General features: G+C 70.3%; 1 protein-coding gene across 1 annotated transcript; it reads left to right on the top strand.

Moving 5' to 3' along the window:
* The first annotated feature begins 4,683 nt into the window (after positions 1 to 4,683).
* Positions 4,684 to 20,847, top strand: CAPN15 (calpain 15). Its single transcript, XM_069487176.1, has 13 exons — positions 4,684 to 4,729; positions 8,600 to 8,894; positions 13,522 to 14,947; positions 15,652 to 15,860; positions 15,962 to 16,145; positions 16,275 to 16,498; positions 17,118 to 17,243; positions 17,454 to 17,606; positions 17,982 to 18,143; positions 18,230 to 18,459; positions 18,532 to 18,698; positions 18,773 to 18,951; positions 19,617 to 20,847. The coding sequence occupies exons 2-13, from the start codon at positions 8,713 to 8,715 to the stop codon at positions 19,792 to 19,794; spliced, it is 3,420 nt and encodes a 1,139-aa protein (XP_069343277.1). The 5' UTR covers positions 4,684 to 4,729; positions 8,600 to 8,712; the 3' UTR covers positions 19,795 to 20,847.
* The last annotated feature ends 1,982 nt before the right edge of the window (positions 20,848 to 22,829 follow it).

Raw genomic sequence — 22,829 nt, 5'->3', positions numbered from 1 at the left:
GGCTGAGGCTGGGCTCGGGTGCTGCTTCGGGGAGGGGGCCCAGAAGAAGGCGGGAAGCCGGCAGGGACCTGGGTCGTGCGGGTCACTCGAGGCCAGCCCTGGAGTGCTGCGGACACGGGAGACGGCCTCAGCCCCTGCCTGCCCTTGAGTGCCCTTATTTTCCGGGCCAAGCCTCTGGCCCCCGGCTGCATCAGGGGATGTGTTGCTTGGTCCGGGCATCCCTCCCCTGTCGCTTGGGGAACTGCCTGGGGGCGGCCGCTTGGAGTGGAGGGAGCCGCGGGAGTCTCGACTGCGCCAGCCATCCGGCGTTTGCACAGATTCGGGAAGTTACCGACAGTGGCCCCTGACAACCCGGCTCTTCCTGCTCCTGACCCGGGAACCCTTGTGTGGCCAGTTGGCCCTGGCTGGGCCAGCTCTCAGGGTCCCCTTAGTGCCCCAGAGCTTGTTACCAAACTGCAGGAAACAGGACTGGAAAGCACCCGGAAATCCTAGCACCTGCGAGGCAGGCCTGGGTGTTTGGGGTCCTGCAACTCAGAGGCCAGTGGAGAAAGCTGAGCCGGGTGTGTGCTCCTCCTCTGGGGACCCCCGAGCTCCCCCTGCCCAGGCCCGAGGGCTGCAGAGGTGTGAGTCACAGTTAGGTGTGGAGGCTGCCCCGTAATTGCCTCCTTGCTCTCAGAGTCTGGCACTGAGGGAGGAGGTGAGGGTGATTCTATCCTTCCAGTTCGGAGTGACTTTCTCAAATGTGGACAGGGGTGAGAGAGATAGTGTTTCCCGGCCCCAGATAGACATGGGAGCCCTGCTCTCTGCCTGGCTGGGGAGGCGGGGTTTGCAGGAAGCCAGCTCAGCCTGGCCTTGGGGTTGGGCACGTCTTATGTCCTCTCAGGTCCTTCTTGGGGGAGCACCCCTCTCTCTTCCCCTTCCGTTTCTGCATCTGAGACTCTCTGGAGTTGCTTGATTGGCAGACAGGCCACCGACCCCGAGTCCTCACGGGAGCCAGGCTCAAACCCTGCTGGGCCCGGACCCAGGGACTTCACGGGCACTTACTGTCTGGGCTTCCACAGCACCTGTTCTCTGAGAGCAGGAAGTGGCTGGCCTCTCTGGTCCTGCCTCAGTTGTACAGATGAGGAAACCCAGACTGAGGGACAGCACTTGCTGGCAGGGGAGGGGCCCAGGGAGGCTGGGCATCCCGGCCTCTGCCTCAGGAAGCTGCCTTGAAAACCGTAGATGTGTTCGGGTGACGACCCTGAAGGAGGGCATCCGTCCACGTTGCCGTTCCAGGCAGAGCAGCCCTGGCCCGGCCCTCTGGCCTTTGGCCTGATGCCTCTGCTCAGGGCCCCAGGCGTGGACACCTGCTGAGAAGGCAAATGCTAGAATGAAACGGAAACAAGTTGGGCTCTTTGAAAACGCAGCCACAGAAACCCAGGAAGGCTGGTGACCTGTCATCTCCAGGTCGGTCCTGGGCTGCCACTGCCCTCGACTGTAAGGTGAAAAGACAGAGAGGTGGGGTGTGGGTTTGGCCGATTTCTTCCGCAGACGTTGAGGGTCCGGCAGCCCAGCTGAAGGGCTCTCCCCGCCCAGAGGGTGGGCTCTCCCTGCCCCCAGCCTGCCCAGGGGCCTCCGCTCTCCACTTGTCCTGTGCGGCTGCGGCCCCTCCTCACTGCTCTGTCCGCTGGCTCTGCCCGTACCCTGCTGCCCGGCACCTGGCCCAGCGGGAGCACAGTGTGTCTCTCCTGACCCCTCAGCGAGCGTGCGCTTCCCTGCCTCCTGGCTGTCCCCTCGGGGTGCAGTGAGCAGAGCCACTTGACCCCTCACCCTGCTCTGCTGAGGATGCCCAGGGGGTCTGCCCTGCTCTGACGTTTCCCTCCAGCCCACCCCAGGCTCCTTCCAGGACATCTGCCTGCAGCACTCGCACCTGGCGCTGCCCTGTCCCCCTGCCGGCTGTGGGCGCGGGGACGGCAAGGCCCGTTTCCGTGTCTGGGGGGCCCGGCGCTGGCCAGCCCAGCCGAGCAGGTGGTCAGGGAGCGTCCACAGTCGGCCGCTGGGCTCAGCAGCTCCGGCTCACTTGGGGTCTGGAGTCTGAGGGGAAGGAGAGCTCCCCAGTGTCCTCGGGAGTGGGACACGGGACCTCGGCTTCTGGGTCTGAGAAAGGACTCGATGACTCGTGGCCCTCGCGTGAGCCTCTCCCTGCTCAGCCACAGCCTGTCGCTCTGGGTCTCGCCCAGCTGAATGGGGACCCTATGCCGAGTGGCCCCAGGAGGTGTCTGGGGTGTCCCCGTGGGCTCTGTGGACAGCGGCGTGGGTGCCGCTGTGCCTGGGCCTGCAGAGATAGGGCTGTGGTAGGGCAGAGGGGCCCCCTAGCTCAGGGCGGAGCCCCCAGGAGGGCCAGTGCGGGGCCCCAGTGTGAGCGGCAAGGCCCTGGGCCGCAGGCTGTTGCCCTGCGAGCTCTGCGAGGGGCCGTGCGCTGAGGCGCAGGGAGCAAGCGGTGTGGCCTCCCTCCCTCAGGGACTCACCTGGGGCACCAGGGCAGACCTGCGTGCGTCCTGTGGCGTGACGCGCATCGACCTCACCCCACCTGTGCTGACCGGCACCCTCACGGCCCTGCCGCCCACACCCGATTCCTCCCCCAGCTTGCCGGGGTCAGAGGGCAGCTGCGGTCCCTGCGGTCCCTGCCTCCCTGGTAGCCAGGGTGGAGGAGGTGCCCGGACGGGGCTTCAGGGTATCGGGGAGAAAACGGGTCGATAGCTGCTGTTTGCAAGTGTCACGCTGTGCCCAGGGGCAGACGGTCCTTGCAGCTTCCTGCTCCTGGGAGGAAGCACAGGGACGTCCTCCCCGCCCCTCCCCTCCACTCTTCCTGCTAAAGTCACCCTTGGACACCGTCACCGGGCAGGTGGAACCTCTGCTCCTTCTCCACCTTGCTCCTCCCACCTCCTGCCCCCTCCAGTGGGAGAGGCCATGAGTTCTGGAGCTTTCTGGAGTCCCGGCCCTTCCTGGAAAGGAGCCTGTGGGGGCGAAGTGCCCAGAGGCCTCCTTGGGGTACAGGGCGCAGCTCCCGTCCGCCTCTCTTCAGGGTGAGCGGGAGAGGTGAGGGCCGCGACCCCGCGACCCCTGTTTTGCGGCCGGCAAGGCCACCGGGTTGCCAAGGCGAGGGCTGCACCTGCTGCCACTTGGCAGACAGAAATATAGAAGTGCCAAAAATGAGAGTGCTTGTCTTGTCCTTTTTTCCCTGTTAAAAATAGTATTCAACGTTAAACATCATTGAACTTGTGAACTAAAAGCTGAAATCCTGAGAACGTTCCTGTTTCCCTGACAATACAATTGTGAAACTTCCTTTTCCACGATACGTGATTGTGGTGGTGTGCCGCGCCAGGGACACGGAAGGACACGCGGTGACGTCCCCCCACTCCCTCCTTTCCCGTCCTCCCAGGCGCTCCCCACCTCCTGAGCCTCTCAGGACGTGATCTTCGCTGTCGTTTTAGATATGCCCGTCCCTTCCCCCACCCCGGGAAGCCAGGCAGCTCTGCAGGGGGTGCTGGTGGCTCGCTGGTGAGCAGAGTTGGTGGCATCTCAGAGCTGCCCTGGACAGGCCGAGGGGGCGAGCCCTGCCCAGGGGCGGCCGTGCGGTGCAGCCCTGTGGCTGTGCCCAGTGCCGCCGCGAGCTCCGCAGACAGCCCGGGCCCCGTCCTCCAACTCCCAGCCTCGGGCTGCTGGCTGGAGCCCTCGGAGGCTGTGACGTCCTTGGCGATACGAGAAAGCTAGAACCAGGAGAGGACTGCCCTGGAGTGTGTCCTGGTGCTGGCAAGAGGGTCAGGGCAGGGCACGCTTCTGCCCAGCCCTGTTGGCAGGAAGCACCGTTGCCCTCCGGCCTCCCCAGGCGTTTCTTCGTGTACGTGGCCTAGGTGGGCGTGTCTGATTTTCAGCTGAACCTCTGTGGTTCACCTCGCTGAGGTCAGCAGTGTCCTGCCTGTGCCCGCCTCTCCGGTGCCGAGAGGCAGACAGCAGGTGGAGGTGGTGGCTGCTGTCCTCGGTGGTGTTCTCCTAAGGGGGTGACAGCGAGGGAGTGGAGGAGGCTGCAGTGGGCCTGACGGGGCCCGGGAAGGGCAGGAGGGGAGCAGTGAGCGCCGCACCTGTCTGGTGGCTCCTGCCAGGGCAAGCGTGTGCCAAGAAAAGCCAAGCCCTGTTGGTGGTGGGACTTGGGTCCAGGGGAGTCTCGGTTGCCTGCCCTGGGCCTTGCCTTCCCCGGCCACCTTTCCTTGGCCGTGCCCAGAAGCCCGGGCTGCCCCCGGCCAGTGCTGGTCCTGGCCCTGCTGTGGGAGGTCAGGGCAGGACCTCGAGCAGCTCCGTCTGCTGTCCCGCTGACCCGGGGTGGCCTGGACAGGGCGCAGCCTCGGACCAGGGCACCAGGGAGCCAGCTGAGCCCTGGCTGCCCCCCGGGACTCTGGCTGCTGTCGGCTGTGGGCTCCGGGGCTGCGCGTGCCGAGTGGGGACGGGGAAGCCCTCTGGGGGGTCCGGGCCGCAGCCCTGGGCCACGTGGCTGGTCGGGACTGATTTCCGTGGGACTCTGGATTGTGCAGATAAGCCCGGAGGCTGGGTTTGCTGTTCTGGGGTCAGAGTCCAGGCCGCCCAGGTGGGGCACGGCCTCGCTGGGTGCCGGGGGGAAGCCTGCGTGGAGGGGCCCTCCCAAGGCGGCAGCCCAGACTCGGCACGGGGCGCTTGGCAGCTCTGTGGGCCTGTGAGTTCCCAAGCTCGGTGGCTGGGGGGGGCTTGCTGGGGAGCAGCGGGAGGGCTGTGGTGAGGTGCCCGGGGCCCCTCCTGGGAACCCCTGGTTCCCAGAACCCCTTGAGACTGGCTGCCCTGTGCCCTGCCGAGGCCCGGCTCTCCTAGCCTTCCGGGCTGTGGTCCTGTCCCTGCCAGGAGCCTGGTCGGGGCAGCTGTGGGGTCCTGCCAGGCCTTCTTGACACCTTGGTGGCCTCCTCTATGCTCTGCCTCTGGCCCCCCATGGAACCCGCGCCCCCGCTGGCAGGGCTGGTGGGGAGCACTGGCGGGGCCTCCCCTGTCCCGGGAGCCGCCGCTGTGGGTGCTGAGGGTGCTCCGCCCGCCTGTTTCCGGAGAATGCCGTCCTGCCAGCTCTCCGGCCCACCCGCAAGGTGGGGCCCTGGCCTGGGTTCATGGGGACGACGGGGAGGATTCGCTCCCTGGCCCCGGCTCTCCTGCCACACTCAGGCAAGAGCTTCATTTCCCCAGGGCCGTTTGCCCAGGGGTGGCCTTGGTGTCAGCCAGGGTAAGCGCAGAGATGCCTGTCCCCAGACTGGGGGGACCGCCCAGGCCAAGTCCCAGGCAGTGGCTTGCTCCTGGCCTCCTGGTCTGCTGGGTGCGGCTCTGGGCTGTGGTGGGTGGCTGTGGGGGTCTGGCTGGGCGGCCGTCTGCCTGGGCACAGGGACCCCCACCCTCCCTCTGCCTTCCCCACACCCCTTCCTGGGTAGGGGTACCGGGCCCGCCTCACAGGGGCTGCTGCAGACGGCCCCGTAAGATTTGCTAAGACTCAGGCCCCTGCAGGCCTGGGGTGGGAGCCCCCATTCAGCTCTCACCTCTGCGCCCACGGCTGGGAGGGCGGTGGCCGTGGCTGTGGGTGCTGCCTGTTTGAGGGTGAAGGTGCCCCATGGCAGGGGACAGGTGGGGACACTGGCACTCAGGGAGGCCTGCAGAGCCTGAGGAGCAAGGGTGGCTCACCCTGTGTCCCGCTGAAGGAAGCACCTGGGGTGTGGACGTCTCTGCTCCAGATGGGCTGTTGAGACTGGGCCGGGACAGCCCTCGGAGGTCTCCAGCGGCTGAGGACAGGCCTGGGGGCAATGGGGGGCAGGTGGGCTGGGGGTCTGTGTGTCCCCCCTGGGGCCCGGCCCCACACTGAGTCCTGGGGAGGGGGGTCCTTGTGTGGCCCTGCCGTCCTCACAGGCCGTGGGGAGGCACACACCTCTCGCCAGGACTGGGGGACAGGCCAGTCGGCCCTGCTGGTTAACACTTTGTCCCCACAGGGCAGTGGTGGCCCTACCTCTGTGCTTCCCTAAGGCCAGATCTAGGCCACCGCCCCATTTAAAACTAGGGCAGCAGTTCCGGGGAAGGCAGGAGAGGGACGGGGACGCAGGCAGCCTCAGGTGGGGCAGAGAGTGACACAGCTCAGGGTGAGGCACCTGTCCCAGGAGGACCCGCCCCTTCCCACGAGTCCGGGAGGCCGGTGTCACCATGGTTTGCACGCTGGCAACCTGCTTTGAGTCACGGCTGTTCTCTGGGCACAGCGGTGAGACTGAGGCCCCCGTGGGCAAGGGTCTCTGAGTGCTGCTGGGGGCCGTATCCGAGCACCTGAGCCGGCCTGGCCGGGAGCAGCGGCTGGTGGGTGTTGGCTGAGCACAGACAGACGGGGGCGGGGACAGCGGAGGGACAGGAGCGTGCGGGAGCAGGGGTGGCGCCGGGCCTCTGGTCTGCCCCGAAGGAGGCCAGGGGACAGGCCTGGGCAGTGCCACGCTGTGACAGCCCCCGCCTGCCTCCCTGGGTTGTCCAGACGTGGGGCCGGAGGAGCCTCAGACGGACGGCCCCGTGCCCGGCCCCCTGCCCAGCCCCCTGCACCCTGCCCTGGCGCCCACTCGCGGCCCAGGCCTGGGCGGGGCGCTGCCCTCCCCTCGCCGCCTTCTCCTGAGTGCGGTTCTCACCCTGCCGGGCGCCCCGGAAGTGCCGCGTGTGGAGCCTTTTCTGCAGCTGCTCGCCTGGCGCGCGGGGCTCGGCCCCACCACGGGGCGCCGGGGGCGACGGCTGCGCCAGGAAGGCTGGCGGGAAGACAGCGCCTGTTTCAAGGAGAGCGATGCCAGCGTCCCACAGCCACCTGCAGCCACCGCTCGGCTGTGCTGGGAGGCCTGGCTGCCCCGGGCACCAGCGCGAGGGTGGGTCTCCTCACCGCCACGTGGGGTGCTGGGGCGATGCCGTTCTGGGGTCCCCTTGAATGCCCTGGAGAACCCCAGCGAGGCCCTGCCAGAGCCCCAGAGTGTGGCAGAGACGGACATTGGCTCATCCAGGCCACCTCTGTCCCTCTCTCCTGAGTGCCCAACCAGAGGGGCTGTTCTGTCCCCTCCCTCCCAGGAGGGCCACCCTCCCCCGCGCCAGGCTCCTTCATGCCCCAGAGGGGCCCACAGGGTCAGTTCTCCGAGGCCGGATCCAGCTCCAGGAGGCGTCTGAGCCAGCACAGGGCGGAGGCCAGCGTGTGGCTCTGCTCCGTGACAAAGACACGCAGTGGCTGCCCGCGGTGCGGCCGGACGCCGTCTCTGCCCAGGCCTGCCAGGGGCACCCGTGAGAGCGGGTGGGTCCTCCCGGGAGCTCGTGCTTCCAGCAGCACACGTGACCCCAGGCTCCTCGCGGGTCTCCCCGGACACGGGCAGGCAGGTCGCAAGGGAGCCGAGGTGGCCATGAGGGTGCACAGCTCTCTGGGCTCATTGGTGGGGGCTGGCCAGCTTACTTCCTGCCCTGCAGGTACTTCCGCCGGCCCCTCTGAGTCTGGAAGTCCCCACAGCCCGGCCTGTGTGGACTGTGGACCCACCTGGAAGTCCCCACCTGGGCTGAGTCCAGGATGTGCCTATGGTGCCTCTCTCACCGCCCCCGCCGCCACCCCGCCCCGAGCTGTGTCTGAGTCTCACTGCGAAGCTGGGAGAACGGCTGTCGGTGGGGACACGGACCCAGGGGTGGGACCACTGGGCCAGGCTGGGCACCCCCCGTGGCCCAGAGCCCCGCAGGGGAGGGGCAGGTGTGTGTCCACAGCGACCCTGGCACCACCCCTGTGCGACCCCGCCCCGTCCCAGGGTGATGCTCTCGGCTGTGTCTGATCTGCCCCTTCAGCCAGGGGGCGCAGGTGTCCTCCCCAGGGCAGACGGCCCCCCGGGACGCCCTGGCCAGCAGGCCCAGTCTCGCCTCCCTGCAGGGGGACCCCAGCGGCAAGCCCTGCCCTCAGCCACACTGGACCCTCAGGGCTGGGGCTGGCCCGCGGTGTGTGGGTTCATGTGGCCTGGCTGCTGTCCTTCCAGAAGGCTCCAGAATGGCCTGGGGGCAGCTGTGCCGCTCGGCCCCGCCCTGGCTTCTGCACCCCAGGCCCGGGGTCTTCCCGGGGCCTCACGGTGGCTCCACACGGTGTCCCCCGAGGCCAGTCTGAGGCCTGACCAGCTCCGCTGTGCCCCTGCCCTTGAGTCAAACGTCCCCTCGATCCTTTGGTCAGTAACAAAGCAAAATCACGTGACCTCTTTTCTCACCAAGGAATAAGACCTCTTTGAAGACCAGAGACCAGTGATGTGGGGCTTTCCGGGGAAGGGGGCTGCCGTCCCGGGACCCTGGCCTCCGGCGCCCGACCTCCACCCCCTGGGCCCTGGCGGCAGGAGGAAGCCGGCGGGCGCCGTGGACGCGGCCCTGGCTCCGGGCGGCCCCGGCCCACGCGGCGCTCGGCAGGCGGGAGCCCTCCCGAGGCTTCGCGCGTGTGGGTCCTGCTGTTTCTTCTCTGCTTTTACTCTCTCTCTCTCTCTCTCTCTCTCTGTCTCTGTCTCTATTTCTGTTGTCGTGTCACTGTGACCAGCCGGCCGCCCTGTCTCCGGCGTGGGCACTCTCCTCCCTCCATGCTCCACTCCGCCCGCCGCCGGCCAGAGGTGACCAGGCCCGGCTCTCCGCGCGGCCGATGTCAGGGGGGCCATGGGGAGCTCCGCCTCCTCCCTGGCTGCCGAGACCGAGTCGGACCACAGCTTCCCCGGGGGGCCGCCCTACCCAGGGCCCCTGGCAGCCGCCGGCTGGTGTAGGAGCGGCCCGGGGGGGCCTGTCTGGGGAGGTGCCCTGGTCACCCGGCAGCACCAGCCCCCACGGCCCCGGGCCCGAAGGTAAGGAGACGGGGAGGGGCAGCCGCCCCACGGGGTCTTGTGGGCAGAAGGCCTCTTTTTCAGGGTGTCCTTTGCTTGACAGAGGTGCTTACAGAGAAGTGGGGTCCCCGGAAGGAGGAGCCGGGGGGCTCCGGGTTGTCTCCCCTCTGGGTCAGGCAGGTCTGGGACCCCGGCCCCTCGGCCTGGCTGGTCAGCCTGGCCGGGACAGGCGGGGGCCGGGACAGGCCGCCCCTGGGCACTGGGCGTCACAGCCGTGTTCCTGGGAAAGCTGCTCTCTGGGCCGGGGGAGGCTGCCGCGCTGGAGCGTGTGCCTGTCCCCCGCCCCGTCCGTGGGGCCCTGTTGCAACACGGCTGCCTCCAGGGGTCGTGGGTCAGGTGGGGGCTGCTGTTGCTGTGGCCTTGGCTGCCCGCTGGGGCACCTGGAGAGCCCCCTCAGCAGTTTGGGGGTGTGGGCACTCTTTGGCCCCTCTGCCTCGCCCTGCCCTGCGGCCGGGGGGACGGGGACGGTGGTGGCAGCCCTTGCTCTGCCGTGCCCGGCCTGACTTGCCAGGTGACACACCCTCGTCCCTGCCCCCGCCATGTCTGCACACCCCGGTGTGAGCCCCGGGCGGCAGGCGGCACCGTGGAGGGCGCTCGGGAGCCGCGCGGCCAGACCTGGGTGCAGCCCCCAGGGCGGTGCCGCTGCTGGGCCGGAGCCCCTGGCCGATCGGGGGCCACTCGGGGGCCACTCGGGGGCTGGGGCCGGGCACGAGAGCCCCAGACGCCTGCCCAGGAGCTGCAGGGAGCCGTGGCGGAGCGCGAGGTCCAGGGAGATGTGACGGGAGCAGGACGGGCGGGGGCTCCGAGGGGGACCCCCGTGTCCCTGCTGCACACGTGGCAGCCCCGGCGCGTCCCCGGCGTGTCCCCGGCGCGTCCCCGGCGCGTCCCCAGCATGTCCCCGGCGCGTCCCCGGTGCGGTGCGGCTCTGGTGCAGGACTCGGCGTGTGTCTTTAAGCTGCTTTATTGAGGTGCCACTTACCAAACCCACCCATGCTACACGTGCAGTTCAGTCACTTTGTCACTGTGGTCACTCCAGTGTGACAGCGTCTCTGCGCCTCAGAGAGATCCTGCCTGTTTGCTGTCCCCGCCCCTGCAGCCACCGCCTGGCCTCCTGTCTGTAGATTCGCCCCGTCTAGAAATTTCACAGAAGGGGAGTCACACAGCACGTGGCCTTATGTGTCTGGCTCACGTGGCCAGCGTGACGTCCTCCAGGTTCGTGCGTGGTGGCGCGTGTCAGACTCACGCGCTGTTTTGCTGTGCGGATGGACCACGTGTTACTTATCTGTCTGTGGACACGGGCTGTTTCCACTTGGCTTTTGTGAGTGACGCTGCGAACAGCCACGTACGAGTTTCACGGACACGCTTATGTCTCGGGCAGAGCCTGGCGGGAGTGTGGCGGGGCTCGTGGCAAGTTAACGTTTGACTCCCTGACACACTGGCAGCCTGTCGTCCCACGTGCTGTCCCGGTGCACGTTCCCGCTGGCAGTGTCGGGGACTCTGGTGTCTCCACTCACACTTGCCTCGTCCCTGGGGCTCTGGCCACCCTCGCAGCGCGACGTGGTGCCTCGCTTGGTCTGGATGGCGTTTCCCCGATGGCGAATGCCGGGCGTCTCTCCACGTTCTCATCTGTCCACGCGTGTCCTTTTCCTTCCCTGCACTAATGTCTCCACCCTGCAGGCGAGTTGCTGGGGGCGGGGTCGCTGGGCCCCGCACTGAGCTCTCTGTGGCTGCTGCCAGGTGGCTGCCTTGGTCCTGGCATCCAGCAGTGAGCACCAGCACACGCGTGGCACACGGGTGGACGGCTTTTGCGGCTTTTCTTTTTTACTAAGTCCATGTGTGCAAATGAAAGTTCGAGGTTTTTAAATTTAGAACTATGTCTGCTGAAGGAGCACCCCTCTGGGCATCCGCCTTCTTGGCTGTTGCATTTCTACACCCCCTGTGACCTCCCCCCAGTGACCACCCCCCCATGACCTCCCCCCGGTGACCCCCCGGTGACCTCCCCCCAGTGACCACCCCCCGCCCCGTGACCTCCCCCTGGTGACCTCCCCCTGGTGACCACCCCTCCCGTGACCTCCCCCCAGTGACCACCCCCTGCCCCGTGACCTCCCCCCGGTGACCACCCCCCGCCCCGTGACTTCCCCCTGGTGACCACCCCCCATGACCTCCCCCAGTGACCACCCCCCCATGACCTCCCCCCGTGACCTCCCCCCGGTGACCACCCCCAGCCCCGTGACTTCCCCCCGGTGACCACCCCCTCGTGAGGAGGCAGAGGCGGCCCAGAGGCCCCCGCAGCAGCCCGTGCCTCCCTCCCAGCCAGGCCCAGGCAGACCCCCCTGCACCTGACGCCCAGGTGCAGCTCACCTCAGTCGGCCCTTGGTCCGGCGTCGGTGCCCAGGGACACAGACGAGAAGGACAGACCACGCTCAGGAAGGCTGACAGCCAAGGCTGTGGCCCAGCACTATCCCCTGCCGGGGGAGGCGGCGCCGTGGCCTCCGGAGCATCGGGCGGTAGCCCCCGGGCACAGTCCCCCAGCCCGTGCCGGGCACAGGGACACCCCGAGGGAGGCGGCAGGGCCTCTTGCTGTGGCCGGCTCGGCCGACGGCCCGGGAGCCCCAGCCTCTCACACCTCTCAGCTTTCCCTGAGAAGGAAAAGGCCACGGCCTCACCCCGTCCGTGGTGACGGGACAGTGGCCTCTGTGTCTTCTGTAAGTGCTCGTGTCCTGGTCACTTCACGGTGGACTTTGTCGTGTCCCCCGGGGAGCAGCTTCATAGCCTCCTCCCGAGTCGGAGCTGAGCGTTGGCCGCACACGGTCATCGAGGACAGTGGCCTTTTGTGTGGGTGTCTGGACAGTTGCCGGGTTTTCCTCTGGGCTTCGCTCGCCGGGGCAGGACTGACCCCGTCCTCCCCCTCCAGCCCGTTTCCTTCGAAGCTAGAACCGCTCTGTGTCCTGAAGCACAGCGTGACTTGGAGCACACGCGTGTGTGACTTTAGGAGCGTTTTGTGTTGACGATTCTGGAAGGTCTTTGCTGAGTCCTTGCTTGACTCTTCAGGCCACTGACGGGGGCCTGGTCTGCTGGTCTGGCCTCCCCCACGGTGCTTCAGGGGTCCGGGTCTCTGCAGCCTGTGAGGGTGGCCCTGGGAGGGCCCATGGGGTCGTGGGGCGGCCGGACCCCTGCTCAGGCCTCCTGGCCCCTGAGCCCCTTCCGCCGTGGCCCACCCGACGGTGCAGGGCCTCAGACGCCCTCGGGGTCTCTGGCCCCTGGCGAGTCTCCTTCCGGCTGCAGAAGGGCCACCCCTGGTTTTCAGGCACCGTCTCATCTGAGCCTGAACTGCAGGCAGAATCCTCTGATCCGCGGAGACAGCTCTGACATCCGCCCTGTCCCCAGGGTCCTGGGCTCCCTCCTCCCTCCCTGGTGTTCCGAGGCCCCCCCCACCCTGTCTGTCACAGCCAGAGCCTGGGGCCAGGGCAGGGTGTGTCCCAGGAGGCCCTGCCGCCCAGACTGGCTGTGACGTCCGCGTGGGGCAGCCCCATCTCTGCGGCCAGGCCGCGTGGGGAGCACAGGGTGGGGCGAGAGTCTGGCGTGTGCGTGTTTCCACACAGGCACACGGTGGCCGTGACCCCTTTCCCAAGTGGGGGATGGGAGGGGAGGGGTCTGGGCGTCTCCGGCAGCGTTGAGGGTTTTCCTGGCACAGAGCCAAGGTCAAAGCCACCCCCAGCCCCGGGCCGCCCTCTCCGGCTTCCCCAGGGGCAGCTGCAGCCCCAGCCTCAGGGGCTGAGCCCACCGCTCTCTGCACAGGGCAGGCGGCATCACGGAGGTCGCTCTGGGCTCCAGGAAACAGGCGTGTTGCTTGGGGAGATTTCTTGGGGTTTTTGTGGTTTATTTGAAGAGGCAAGTTTTCTTTCTTCCCGAATCAAACGGGCTTAGCTGGAACGTACTGTTAGAAGCATAAGATTCGCGATGTGTTATAAAGAACAATTGATTTTTCTGCCAGGCAGAGCAGCTACAGCCAGTCGGGAGACTGTGTGGGGTGTGGAGACCCCTCCCTCGCAGGTTGGCCCTGCCAGGACCGCCCCCCCCAACGCCTGCTGTCACGGCCCAGGGCGCTGGGGCACAGCCCGCCTGCCCTGCCGGAGCCCAAGCACCTCCTGCACCCCTGGGAGGAGCAGAGACCGCCCGGCACGGGGCCGTACCCAGGGCTGTGGACAGCTGCCGTGCTGTGTGCGGCCTGTCCCCGTCCCAGTGCCAGGGGCAATAGGGCACGGCCTGTGCTTGGGCCAGGGGCGGCCACGTGCCTCCAGCAGGGTGCCAGGGACGGCTCCGCTCAGCCCCTGGGGGCCCGCACTGCTGTGCGCCACAGGCCTCTGGGGCAGCGTGCGGGGGGCGGGGGGGCCCAGCCCTCCCTGGAGGCTCCTGGTCCCGCACCTGCCCCAGGACCGGGGCTTGCGGGTCTGCTGTGCCCTGAGCCCTGGACCCGGCCTGGGTGGAGGCCGCCCCGAGCCACAGGCGGGCGCCCTCCCCGGGCCAGCGGGAGGGTGGGGTCCTCCGCCGGGGCCCCCGGGTCGGCTGACCGCCGCTCTCCTTGCAGCCACACCCACTCGCCCGGGTCTATGGCCGCGGTCGGGGAGTGGTCCTGCACCCGCTGCACCTTCCTGAACCCGGCCGGCCGGCGCCAGTGCTCCATCTGTGAGGCCCCCCGGCACAGGCCCGACCTCGACCAGATCCTGCGGCTCAGCGTGGAGGAGCAGAAATGGGCCTGCGCCCGCTGCACCTTCCGGAACCTCCTGGGCAGGGAAGCCTGCGAAGTGTGTGGCTTCACCCCGGAGCCCGTGCCCGGGGCCTCCCTGCCCATCATCAACGGGGTCCTGCCCAAGCCGCCCGCCGTCCCGGCCGAGCCCAAGGGTGGCTGCCAGGAGGAGGCGGGTCCCGTGCGGACGGCGGGGCTGGCGGCCGTGGACCCGGCCAGGGGCCACCCCGAGGCGGAGGAGGGCGCGGCCGAGCCCGGGAGCGGCTGGGCCTGCCCACGCTGCACGCTGCACAACACGGCCGTGGCCAGCTCCTGCTCTGCCTGCGGAGGCCCCCGGAAACTCTCGCTGCCCCGGATCCCGCCTGAGGCCCTGGTGGTGCCCGAAATCGTGGCCCCTGTGGGCTTCCACGCTGTGCCTGCCGTGCCCCAGCCGGGCCTGCCCGCGGACGGTGCCGAGGCTGACCCGGCCCCCGCCGGCCAGGAGCCCCCCCGGAGACCGCCCTTCAGCCCCTTCCCCGCCGCCCTGCAGAACAACCCGGTGCCCCGCAGCCGCCGGGAGGTCCCCCCCCAGCTGCAGCCACTGGTGCCTGAGGCTGCTCAGGCCTCACCCTCTGCCGGCTCCAGGGGGTCCCCCCAGGGCCCAGGCCGGGCCACGGCCGGGGCCTCCCGCCTGGCGGAGCTGCTGTCCGGCAAGCGGCTGGGTGTGCTGGAGGAGGAGGCGGCCTCGGAGGCCGGCCCCGCCCACGTTGAGGCTGGCAGCTCCACCCTGGGCAGCGACATCATAGACCTGACCGGGGACTCCGTGCGCTACACGCCGGCCAGCCCCTCCAGCCCCGACTTCACCACCTGGTCCTGTGCCAGGTGCACGCTCAGGAACCCCACGGCGGCCCCCCGGTGCACGGCGTGCGGCTGCTCCAAGCTGCACGGCTTCCAGGAGCACGGCGAGGCCCCTGCCTGCTGCCCCGACTGCGGCGCGGACAAGCCCGGCCCCTGCAGCAGCAGCTGCACACGCGTCCCCCTGGCCCCCAAGGCCGCCCGCCCGCTGCCCGAGCGCCCGGGCCAGTGGGCCTGCCCCGCCTGCACCCTGCTCAACCCGCCCCGGGCCAAGCACTGCGCCGCCTGCCACACGCCCCAGCTGCTGGTGGCCCAGCGCCGCGGGGCCGCGCCCCTGAAGCGCAGGGAGAGCATGCACGTGGAGAAGCGGCGGCAGACGGACGAGGGCGAGGCCAAGGCCCTGTGGGAGAACATCGTGGCCTTCTGCCGCGAGGTGAGTGCCCCGCGCGGCCCGAGTCTCCCCCGGCTGCTCCTGCCCAGCGCCCACTGAGGCTGTGGGCTCTGGCCCCGGCCCCGGCCCGGGGAGGAGCCAGCGAGGCCAGGACACCAGCGGGCAGCCCCCTCTTCCCAGGCACAGAGTGCCCGGCCCGAGCCCTGGTCCAGGCCCTGCTGGTGATGAGGAGTGACGTTCACCCACATCACTCCGCTTCCTCCAGCCGGGAAGGTCCCCCAGGCAGGCGGGGCTTCCGGGCTGAACGCGGGGTTGGGACGGCTCTTTGCCCTTTGATCCTTGGGAGGCCCGAGCCCAGGGTGGGGCCCTGTGCAGCCTCCCGCAGGGGCTGGGACAGGACAGTGTTGCTGCCACCTCCTCCCAGCCCTGGGTGGCAGCTGCCGGTTTCCCTTCAGCTTTTGCCCGTCAGCTGCTCCTGGGCCCCCCTGCAGTGCCCTGGGCTGTTGGCCACCGTCCCCTCCCCTGCGCAGGGTCGTCTCGAGCCGAACCCTCCACACGGGAGGGCCAGGCACTGAGGCCTGTGGGCCACACACAGCCCACCCACTCTCCTGGGGCCGCCCACAGCCCACCCCTCCCGGAGCTGAGGGCCACTGGGCAGGGTCTCGCCCCCAGGCCCGGCAGAAAGAGCCTCGCCTGGCCCCGAGGCCGCCCTGCCCAGCCTGAGCGTCTGGCCGTGGTCTCTGCAGAACGGCGTGAACTTTGTGGACGACAGCTTCCCTCCCGGGCCCCAGTCCGTGGGCTTCCCGGCGGGCGACAGCGTCCAGCAGCGCGTGAAGCAGTGGCTCCGGCCCCACGAGATCAACTGCTCCGTCTTCAGGGACCAGGGCGCCCCGTGGTCTGTCTTCCACACGCTGCGGCCCTCAGACATCCTGCAGGGGCTGCTGGGAAACTGCTGGTGAGCCGGGTGCCGGGCGAGGGGTGCCGGGCGGGGGGTGCCGGGCGGGGGCGGCCGCGCGGGGCCTGGCGCTGAGGCTGAGGCCAGCCGGCTCCGCGCAGGTTCCTGAGTGCGCTGGCGGTGCTGGCCGAGCGGCCGGACCTGGTGGAGCGGGTGATGGTCACGCGCAGCCTGTGCGCGGAGGGCGCCTACCAGGTGCGTCTGTGCAAGGACGGCACGTGGACCACGGTGCTGGTGGACGACATGCTGCCCTGCGACGAGGCCGGCTTCCTCCTCTTCTCGCAGGTGGGGGCCGCGGGGCGGGCAGGGGGGGGCCATGGGGCAGGGGGGTGGTAGGGTGGGCTGGGGGGGGCCGCGGGGGAGGTGGACAGGGTGGGGGGGGCGGCCGCGGCCCCTGACCCCGCCCCTCCGCAGGCGCAGCGGAAGCAGCTCTGGGTGGCTCTCATCGAGAAGGCGCTGGCCAAGCTGCACGGCTCCTACTTTGCGCTCCAGGCGGGCCGCGCCATCGAAGGCCTGGCCACGCTCACCGGCGCCCCCTGCGAGAGCCTGGCGCTGCAGGTCAGCTCCACTAACCCCCGCGAGGAGCCCGTTGACACTGACCTCATCTGGGCCAAAATGCTGAGTTCTAAGGAGGCTGGGTAAGAGGGGCGGGTGGGGGGACAAGCGGGGGACAAGCACCCTCTGACCCGCACCCCATGTCCATGACCCGCACCCCATGTCCAGGGCGCCCCATGTAGACTGACCACAGCCAGGAGCCTGGTGGGATTCGGCCCTTTGCAGCCCCGTCAGCCCTCCCGCGCCAGGAGGGCCACGTCCCAGCCTGGGCCAGTGGGGAGAGCCGGGGGGGCGGGGGGGACCCACCTCCCGGACAGGGTGCCTGCAGGGTGGGCGCGTGTGAGACCCGCACTGGCTGGCGCAGCCCCTGGGAGGCTGTGGGGAGGGTCCAGGCCTGAGGACCTACAGGAGCTGCAGGCCTGGGGGGCTCTTGGTGCCGAGACCCCCACTCGGTGCCGCTGGGCAGCACAGCTGCTCCGGGAGCCGCAGGCTGGCCCCGCGGGCCCCTGGGCAACAGGCCTGGCCGGGCACACGGAGGGGCAGGGCCGGCCCTTTCTGAACGTGTCTCTTGTCCCTGAGCCCAGTCCCCGCCAGGCAGGAGGGGGCCCCTCCCTGCGGCCCCTGCCTGTCCCGGGGCAGGACCAGGGCGCGAAGGGTCCCGCTGGCCAGGTCCCCGTCAGCCAGGGCCGCTCTGCCGTGCAGGTTCCTCATGGGCGCCTCCTGTGGGGGGGGCAACATGAGGGTAGACGACTCCACCTACGAGAGCCTGGGCCTGCGCCCCCGCCACGCCTACTCCGTCCTGGACGTCCGCGACGTGCAGGGCACCAGGTAGGGGCTGGGCTGGCCGTGGGCAGCGAGCGTGTGGCCGTGGGCAGTATGTGTGGACGTGGACAGCCGTGTGGCCGTGGGCGGCGAGCGTGTGGCCGTGGGCAGTGTGTGTGGACGTGGACAGCCGTGTGGCTGTGGGTGGCGAGCGTGTGGCCGTGGGTGGTGTGCGTGTGGCCGCGCAGGCCTGTCCCTCAGCCACGTGGTCCGCAGGCTCCTGCGGCTCCGGAACCCGTGGGGCCGCTTCTCCTGGAACGGCAGCTGGTCGGACGAGTGGCCGCACTGGCCCGGGCACCTGCGTGCCGAGCTCATGCCCCACGGCAGCAGCGAGGGCGTCTTCTGGATGGAGTACAGCGACTTCATCAGGTACCTGGGCCCCAGGGCTGGGCACGCGTGACAGCCCCACCCCTCCCAGGGCCGGGTCCGTCCTGCCGGGCTGGGATGGGGCGGCTTCTCCGTGACCCCGCCCGTGTGGGGGTCTGGGCCGCGGCTTCTGGGCGCTGCCTCGGAGTCCAGGCTCGCCTGGGTCGTCCTGGCTCTGCTGTCCCCCATCGTCCTGGGCCTGGCACCTGCTCGTGGAGGCCCAGCCGCAGGGGCCGGGACCGCGTGTCCCGCTGAGAGAGCCTTTCCCGGAGGGCCTGTCCACGTGGGTCCCCAGCGGGGCCGGGGCTGCGGGACGGCAGTGCCACCCCGGGAGGCGCCGTGGGCTGTGCGAGGCTCAGGCCCGTCCTCGGCCACCAGGTACTTCGACTCCGTGGACATCTGCAAGGTGCACTCGGACTGGCAGGAGGCCCGCGTGCAGGGCTGCTTCCCCAGCTGCGCCAGCGGGCCCGTGGGCGTGACGGCGCTGACGGTGCTGGAGCGCGCCTCGCTGGAGTTCGCGCTGTTCCAGGAGGGCAGCAGGTGGGCGCCGCAGGGGCTCCGCCGGGCCGGGGGCTGCGGCCACGGCCACCCGCGACGTGGCCCCAGCCTGTGCTCTCGGCCCACAGGCGCTCGGACGCGGTGGACAGCCACCTGCTGGACCTGTGCATCCTGGTGTTCCGGGCCACCTTCGGCAGCGGTGGCCACTTGAGCCTGGGCCGCCTCCTGGCCCACAGCAAACGCGCCGTCAAGAAGTTTGTCAACTGCGACGTGATGCTGGAGCCCGGCGAGTACGCCGTGGTGTGCTGTGCCTTCAACCACTGGAGCCCCGGCCCGCCGGGCCCCCCGGCCGCGCAGGGTGAGGCCCCCGCCCCGGCCCAGGCCCAGAGCCCGGCGGGGACGGCGGTGGCTCACGCGCTCCCTCCCGCAGCCTCCAGCCCCTCGGCAGGAGCCCCGCGAGGCGCCCCCGAGCCGCCCGGCCACGTGCTGGCCGTGTACAGCTCCCGGCTGGTCATGGTGGAGCCGGTGGAGGCCCAGCCGACCACGCTGGCCGACGCCATCATCCTGCTCACCGAGAGCCGGGGCGAGCGGCACGAGGTGGGTGGGGGTCCCCGGGGAGGGTGGCCGGGGGCGCCTGCCCAGCCCCGCCCCACGCCTGCGCCTGTGCCCAGGGCCGCGAGGGCATGACCTGCTACTACCTGACGCACGGCTGGGCGGGGCTCATCGTGGTGGTGGAAAACCGGCACCCACGGTCCTTCCTGCACGTGCAGTGTGACTGCACCGACAGCTTCAACGTGGTGTCCACGCGCGGCAGCCTGCGCACCCAGGACAGCGTGCCGCCCCTGCACCGGTGGGTGCCCGCCCTGCGCCCCCAGCCCTGGTCCCCCAGCCCTGGTCCCCGCCCCCCGCCCTGCGCCCCCCGCCCTGGTCCCCCAGCCTCTGGTCCCCGCCCCCTGTCCTGCGCCCCCAGCCCCTGGTCCCCGCCCCCCACCCTGCGCCCCCAGCCCCTGGTCCCCACCCCCCGCCCTGCGCCCCCTGCCCTGGTCCCCGCCCCCCACTGGGCCTCACCGGCCCCTGGTCCCCGCCCCCCTCCCTGCACTCCCTGCCCTGGTCCCCGCCCCCCACCGGGCCTCACCGGCCCCTTGTCCCCACCCCCCGCCCTGCGCCCCCAGCCCTGGTCCCCCAGCCTCTGGTCCCCGCCCCCTGTCCTGCGCCCCCAGCCCTGGTCCCCGCCCCCCACCCTGCGCCCCCAGCCCCTGGTCCCCGCCCCCTGTCCTGCACCCCCAGCCCTGGTCCCTGCCCCCCGCCAGGCCTCACCAGCCCCTGGTCCCCACCCCCCGCCCTGCGCCCCCAGCCCTGGTCCCCCAGCCTCTGGTCCCCGCCCCCCACCGGGCCTCACCGGCCCCTGGTCCCCGCCCCCCGCCCTGCACCCCCAGCCCTGGTCCCTGCCCCCCGCCCTGCACCCCCAGCCCTGGTCCCTGCCCCCCGCCGGGCCTCACCGGCCCCCTCCTTCAGGCAGGTCCTGGTGATCCTGTCCCAGCTGGAGGGCAATGCCGGCTTCTCCATCACCCACCGCCTGGCGCACCGCAAGGCGGCCCAGGCCTTCCTCAGCGACTGGACGGCGTCCAAGGGCACCCACAGCCCCCCGCTCTCGCCCGACGTGGCCGGTCTGCACAGGCCCCGGCCGCTGTGACCGCCGCGCCCAGGCTGGGCTGTGAGCACGTGGGCCACCCGCCGCCCACACGCACTTTACGAGGGAGACCCTGCGGAGACGCTTCAACAGAATCTCAGGACCCCGCCAGGGAGCCTCTGGCTGCAGCTGGCACCTGCCGTCCGCCTGCCCAGGCCTCCTGGCCGCCAAGCAGAATACCTCGAACCGGGCGGGCTGCGCCAGCCTCAGGGGCGGCCTCGACCGGGGTCCAAGGCCAGGCTGCCCCTCCTGGGGGATGGTTCTCCTGCCGGAGCGGGCGGCCACAGCTCTGCTCACAAAACCAAATCCGGGTGTCAGAGGTCATGACCATGGTGAGATCAGGGACCACCGTCTGTGGGGCCTGAGGTCGAAACCTGGGTCTGCCCCCAGAGCCCAGCTGCCGGCCCCCCACGGGCACCCCAGAGCCTGGCGCCCAGCGGCTTGTCCTGGGAGGCAGGTGCCCGTCTTGGGGAAGGAGGGTGTCCCCTGCCTAGCCCTCCCCAGCGACACTATGCAATTCCCGGAGCGTCCGCCAGGATCGAAGCCATGCCCAGGGCTGGCGGGCTGGGAGCCTGGCCCTGCGGGCTGTGCGGGGAGCCACTGTGCCCTCAGCACCCCAGAGCACGGCCAGGCAGGCCAGGGGCCAGCAGTCCTGGGCCAGCCCCGGCCATGGCCGCGGCCCTGCGGCAAAGAGGGAGCCCCGGCACAGAGCGCGGCCGCGGCCCCGTCCCCACCGGACGCCCCGGGAGCTGAGCCGCCCACCTGCCCAGCCTCACCCCCCTCTTTGGAGGCAGCTTCCTGGGCCCCAGCCGCCCTCACCGCCCCGCGGCCCCCAGGCAGCAGCAGCCAGCCGGCCCACAGCCCTCTGTCCCGCGGGGCCGGGGGTTTTTACACCTAGAGAAACATTCCCCTCTCCCCTTTGGCCTCCGTTTACTCTGAGCTGTGAATATTTTTAACCCTGTACATACGGCCAGCTCTTCTGACACAGAGACTATTTTATCAATTGTCAGTCCCATCCCGTACGATACGGTTCTCCATGGTGGTTTCCAGACTCAGGCTCCAGTGGACCAAATAAAGCGTTTTGTTTTGTAAGGACGCCTCATCTATCTGGTGCCCTCCGGGGGGTCCAGTGCCCTGTGGGAGGAGAGGGCTGTTCCGGGGGCAGCTCATGGGCTGGGATGACATGTCCTGGGGCCCAGTAGGGATGGTGACCCTGCCCTCCCCCAGCAGGCCCAGGTTGGGGCTGGACGCGGCAGAGGTCACCTCACCACGAGCCTCCCAGGGGCCAGGGGCAGAGGCTGGACCGACCCCTGGGGCCTCGGGCCACGGCCAGCAGGGCAGTGCGTGCGCCCAGCGCTCCCCAGCGGAGTCTGCGTTGGGGGCCCTGTCTGAGCGGCTCCACCGTCTGCAGGAGCAGATGAAGCGAGGGGGCCGTGTGGGGGGTTTTACATCCCCTTCTGCCCGGGTGGGGCCCTGCTCCAACCCGGCCTCCTTCCAGGGTGGGCCTCCGCCCCAGGCGCGTCCCCGCGTGGCTCTGCGGCCTCCGCCTGGGTGGAGTGAGGGGCTGGGGTGCGGCCGGCGTGAGAGGCCTGTCAGGGGCGGCCTATCGAATGTGAAAGCAATTAAAGCCACCAGCAGTGTTCGCTCCGGGCGGGCCTGGGGCGGCGGGGGAGCTGCCACAACACATCTCACCTCCGCGCCGCGGACGCTGCCCTGCTCCTCCGCGGCTGCGCGGCCACGCCGGGCCTTCTCCCGCGGGCTGGGGGCCGGGCCCACCCCACCTCGCGTCTGGCACAGACCTGGCTCTGTCCACCCCAGGCCTCTTGGGACCCCAGGTCCTCCTGAGGCCTCGGTTCCTGTCCCTGCTCCCCCCACCCCCCCAGCACCCACGGCCGGCTTCTGCAGCCTCCAGCCCCAGACACGAGACGCACCGGGAGGCCCGGTGCCGCCGGGCAGGACAGGAGGCCCTACCTGGGCGAGGGGCTCATGCCCACCCACAACCCACCCCCGTCCCCGTGTGCCCGGCCTGCAGGGAGGGGCTGGGGGAGGGTCCACAGGAGTCGGGCCGCTGCGGGCCAGACCTGGGCAGGCATCCGGCAGGGAGGCAGGGGCCCCCGGGGGGCAGAGACAGGACAGGGCCAGGCTGGCCTGAGGGGTGGGCTTCACCCACCGGGGCCTGGCAGGCTGGGCACGGGCCGCTCGGCCGCGGGCAGCCGGACCGGGCCTGAGCGCCGGGGGCTGCCCTGCCCCCCCTCCCCTTCCCACCCCAGCCCCCGCCCCGGCCCTCTCCCCCCGGGGCCTGGCCCAGGCCGCCCTGCGCCCCACGGCCCCTCTCTCCCAGCCCCTCACCGAGGGCGCTGCTGGCCACGGCGGCTTCCCAGGGCGGGTGGCGGCGTGTTCTCACTTGTGAGGCGCCCCTGTCAGAAGCACTTAGTGTACAAATTAGCCGCGGCCGCCCCACCTCCCTCCGCACTGCTCTGGGCGCTGGGCTGACAGGGCTGCCGCTCCGGGCCCTCTCCCACCTGCCCGGGGCACACGGCCGCCCGGTGCGGACCCCTGGCCCCCACCCACGTCTGAGCAGGAGGGCCCGACCCCCACTGGCCGGCCCGGGCTCCTCTCGGAGGCCTCAGCCCAAAACTGGACAGGGGTGGCCACGACAGGGGCAGGGGGTGCTCAGAGAGGTATGGGGGCTTAAGGCCAAGGCCCAGCACCTGGATCTGCCCCGAGAGTGGCCAGGCAGTGTTGAGGGCCATGGCGGGCTGGACATGGGGCAGCTTGGAGGCCCCCTCGGCCCCCCCGCCAGCCCGCCTGCCACTCAGGCGGGGAAAATCGTCTGTGACAGGCCCAGGAAGGCCGGCCCCGGGGGCCGCAGAGCGACGCACACGGCTCCTCTCCCCAACATATGGCTGCTGTCAGCCCCGGGCGCTGCTTGGCCAGTGCCAGGCTGGGAAACCGGGTGGGGGCTCAGGCAGCCTGTGCCTCTCATCCCACTCGCCTGGCCTGGCCACTCCTTCTGATTCTAGAGGCCCCTGCCCCAG

The sequence above is a fragment of the Eulemur rufifrons genome, chromosome 14, assembly GCF_041146395.1.
Source record: "Eulemur rufifrons isolate Redbay chromosome 14, OSU_ERuf_1, whole genome shotgun sequence".
NCBI lineage: Eukaryota > Metazoa > Chordata > Mammalia > Primates > Lemuridae > Eulemur > Eulemur rufifrons.
Note: the sequence above shows the minus strand (reverse complement) of the source record. Positions and strands in the feature narration are given on the sequence as shown.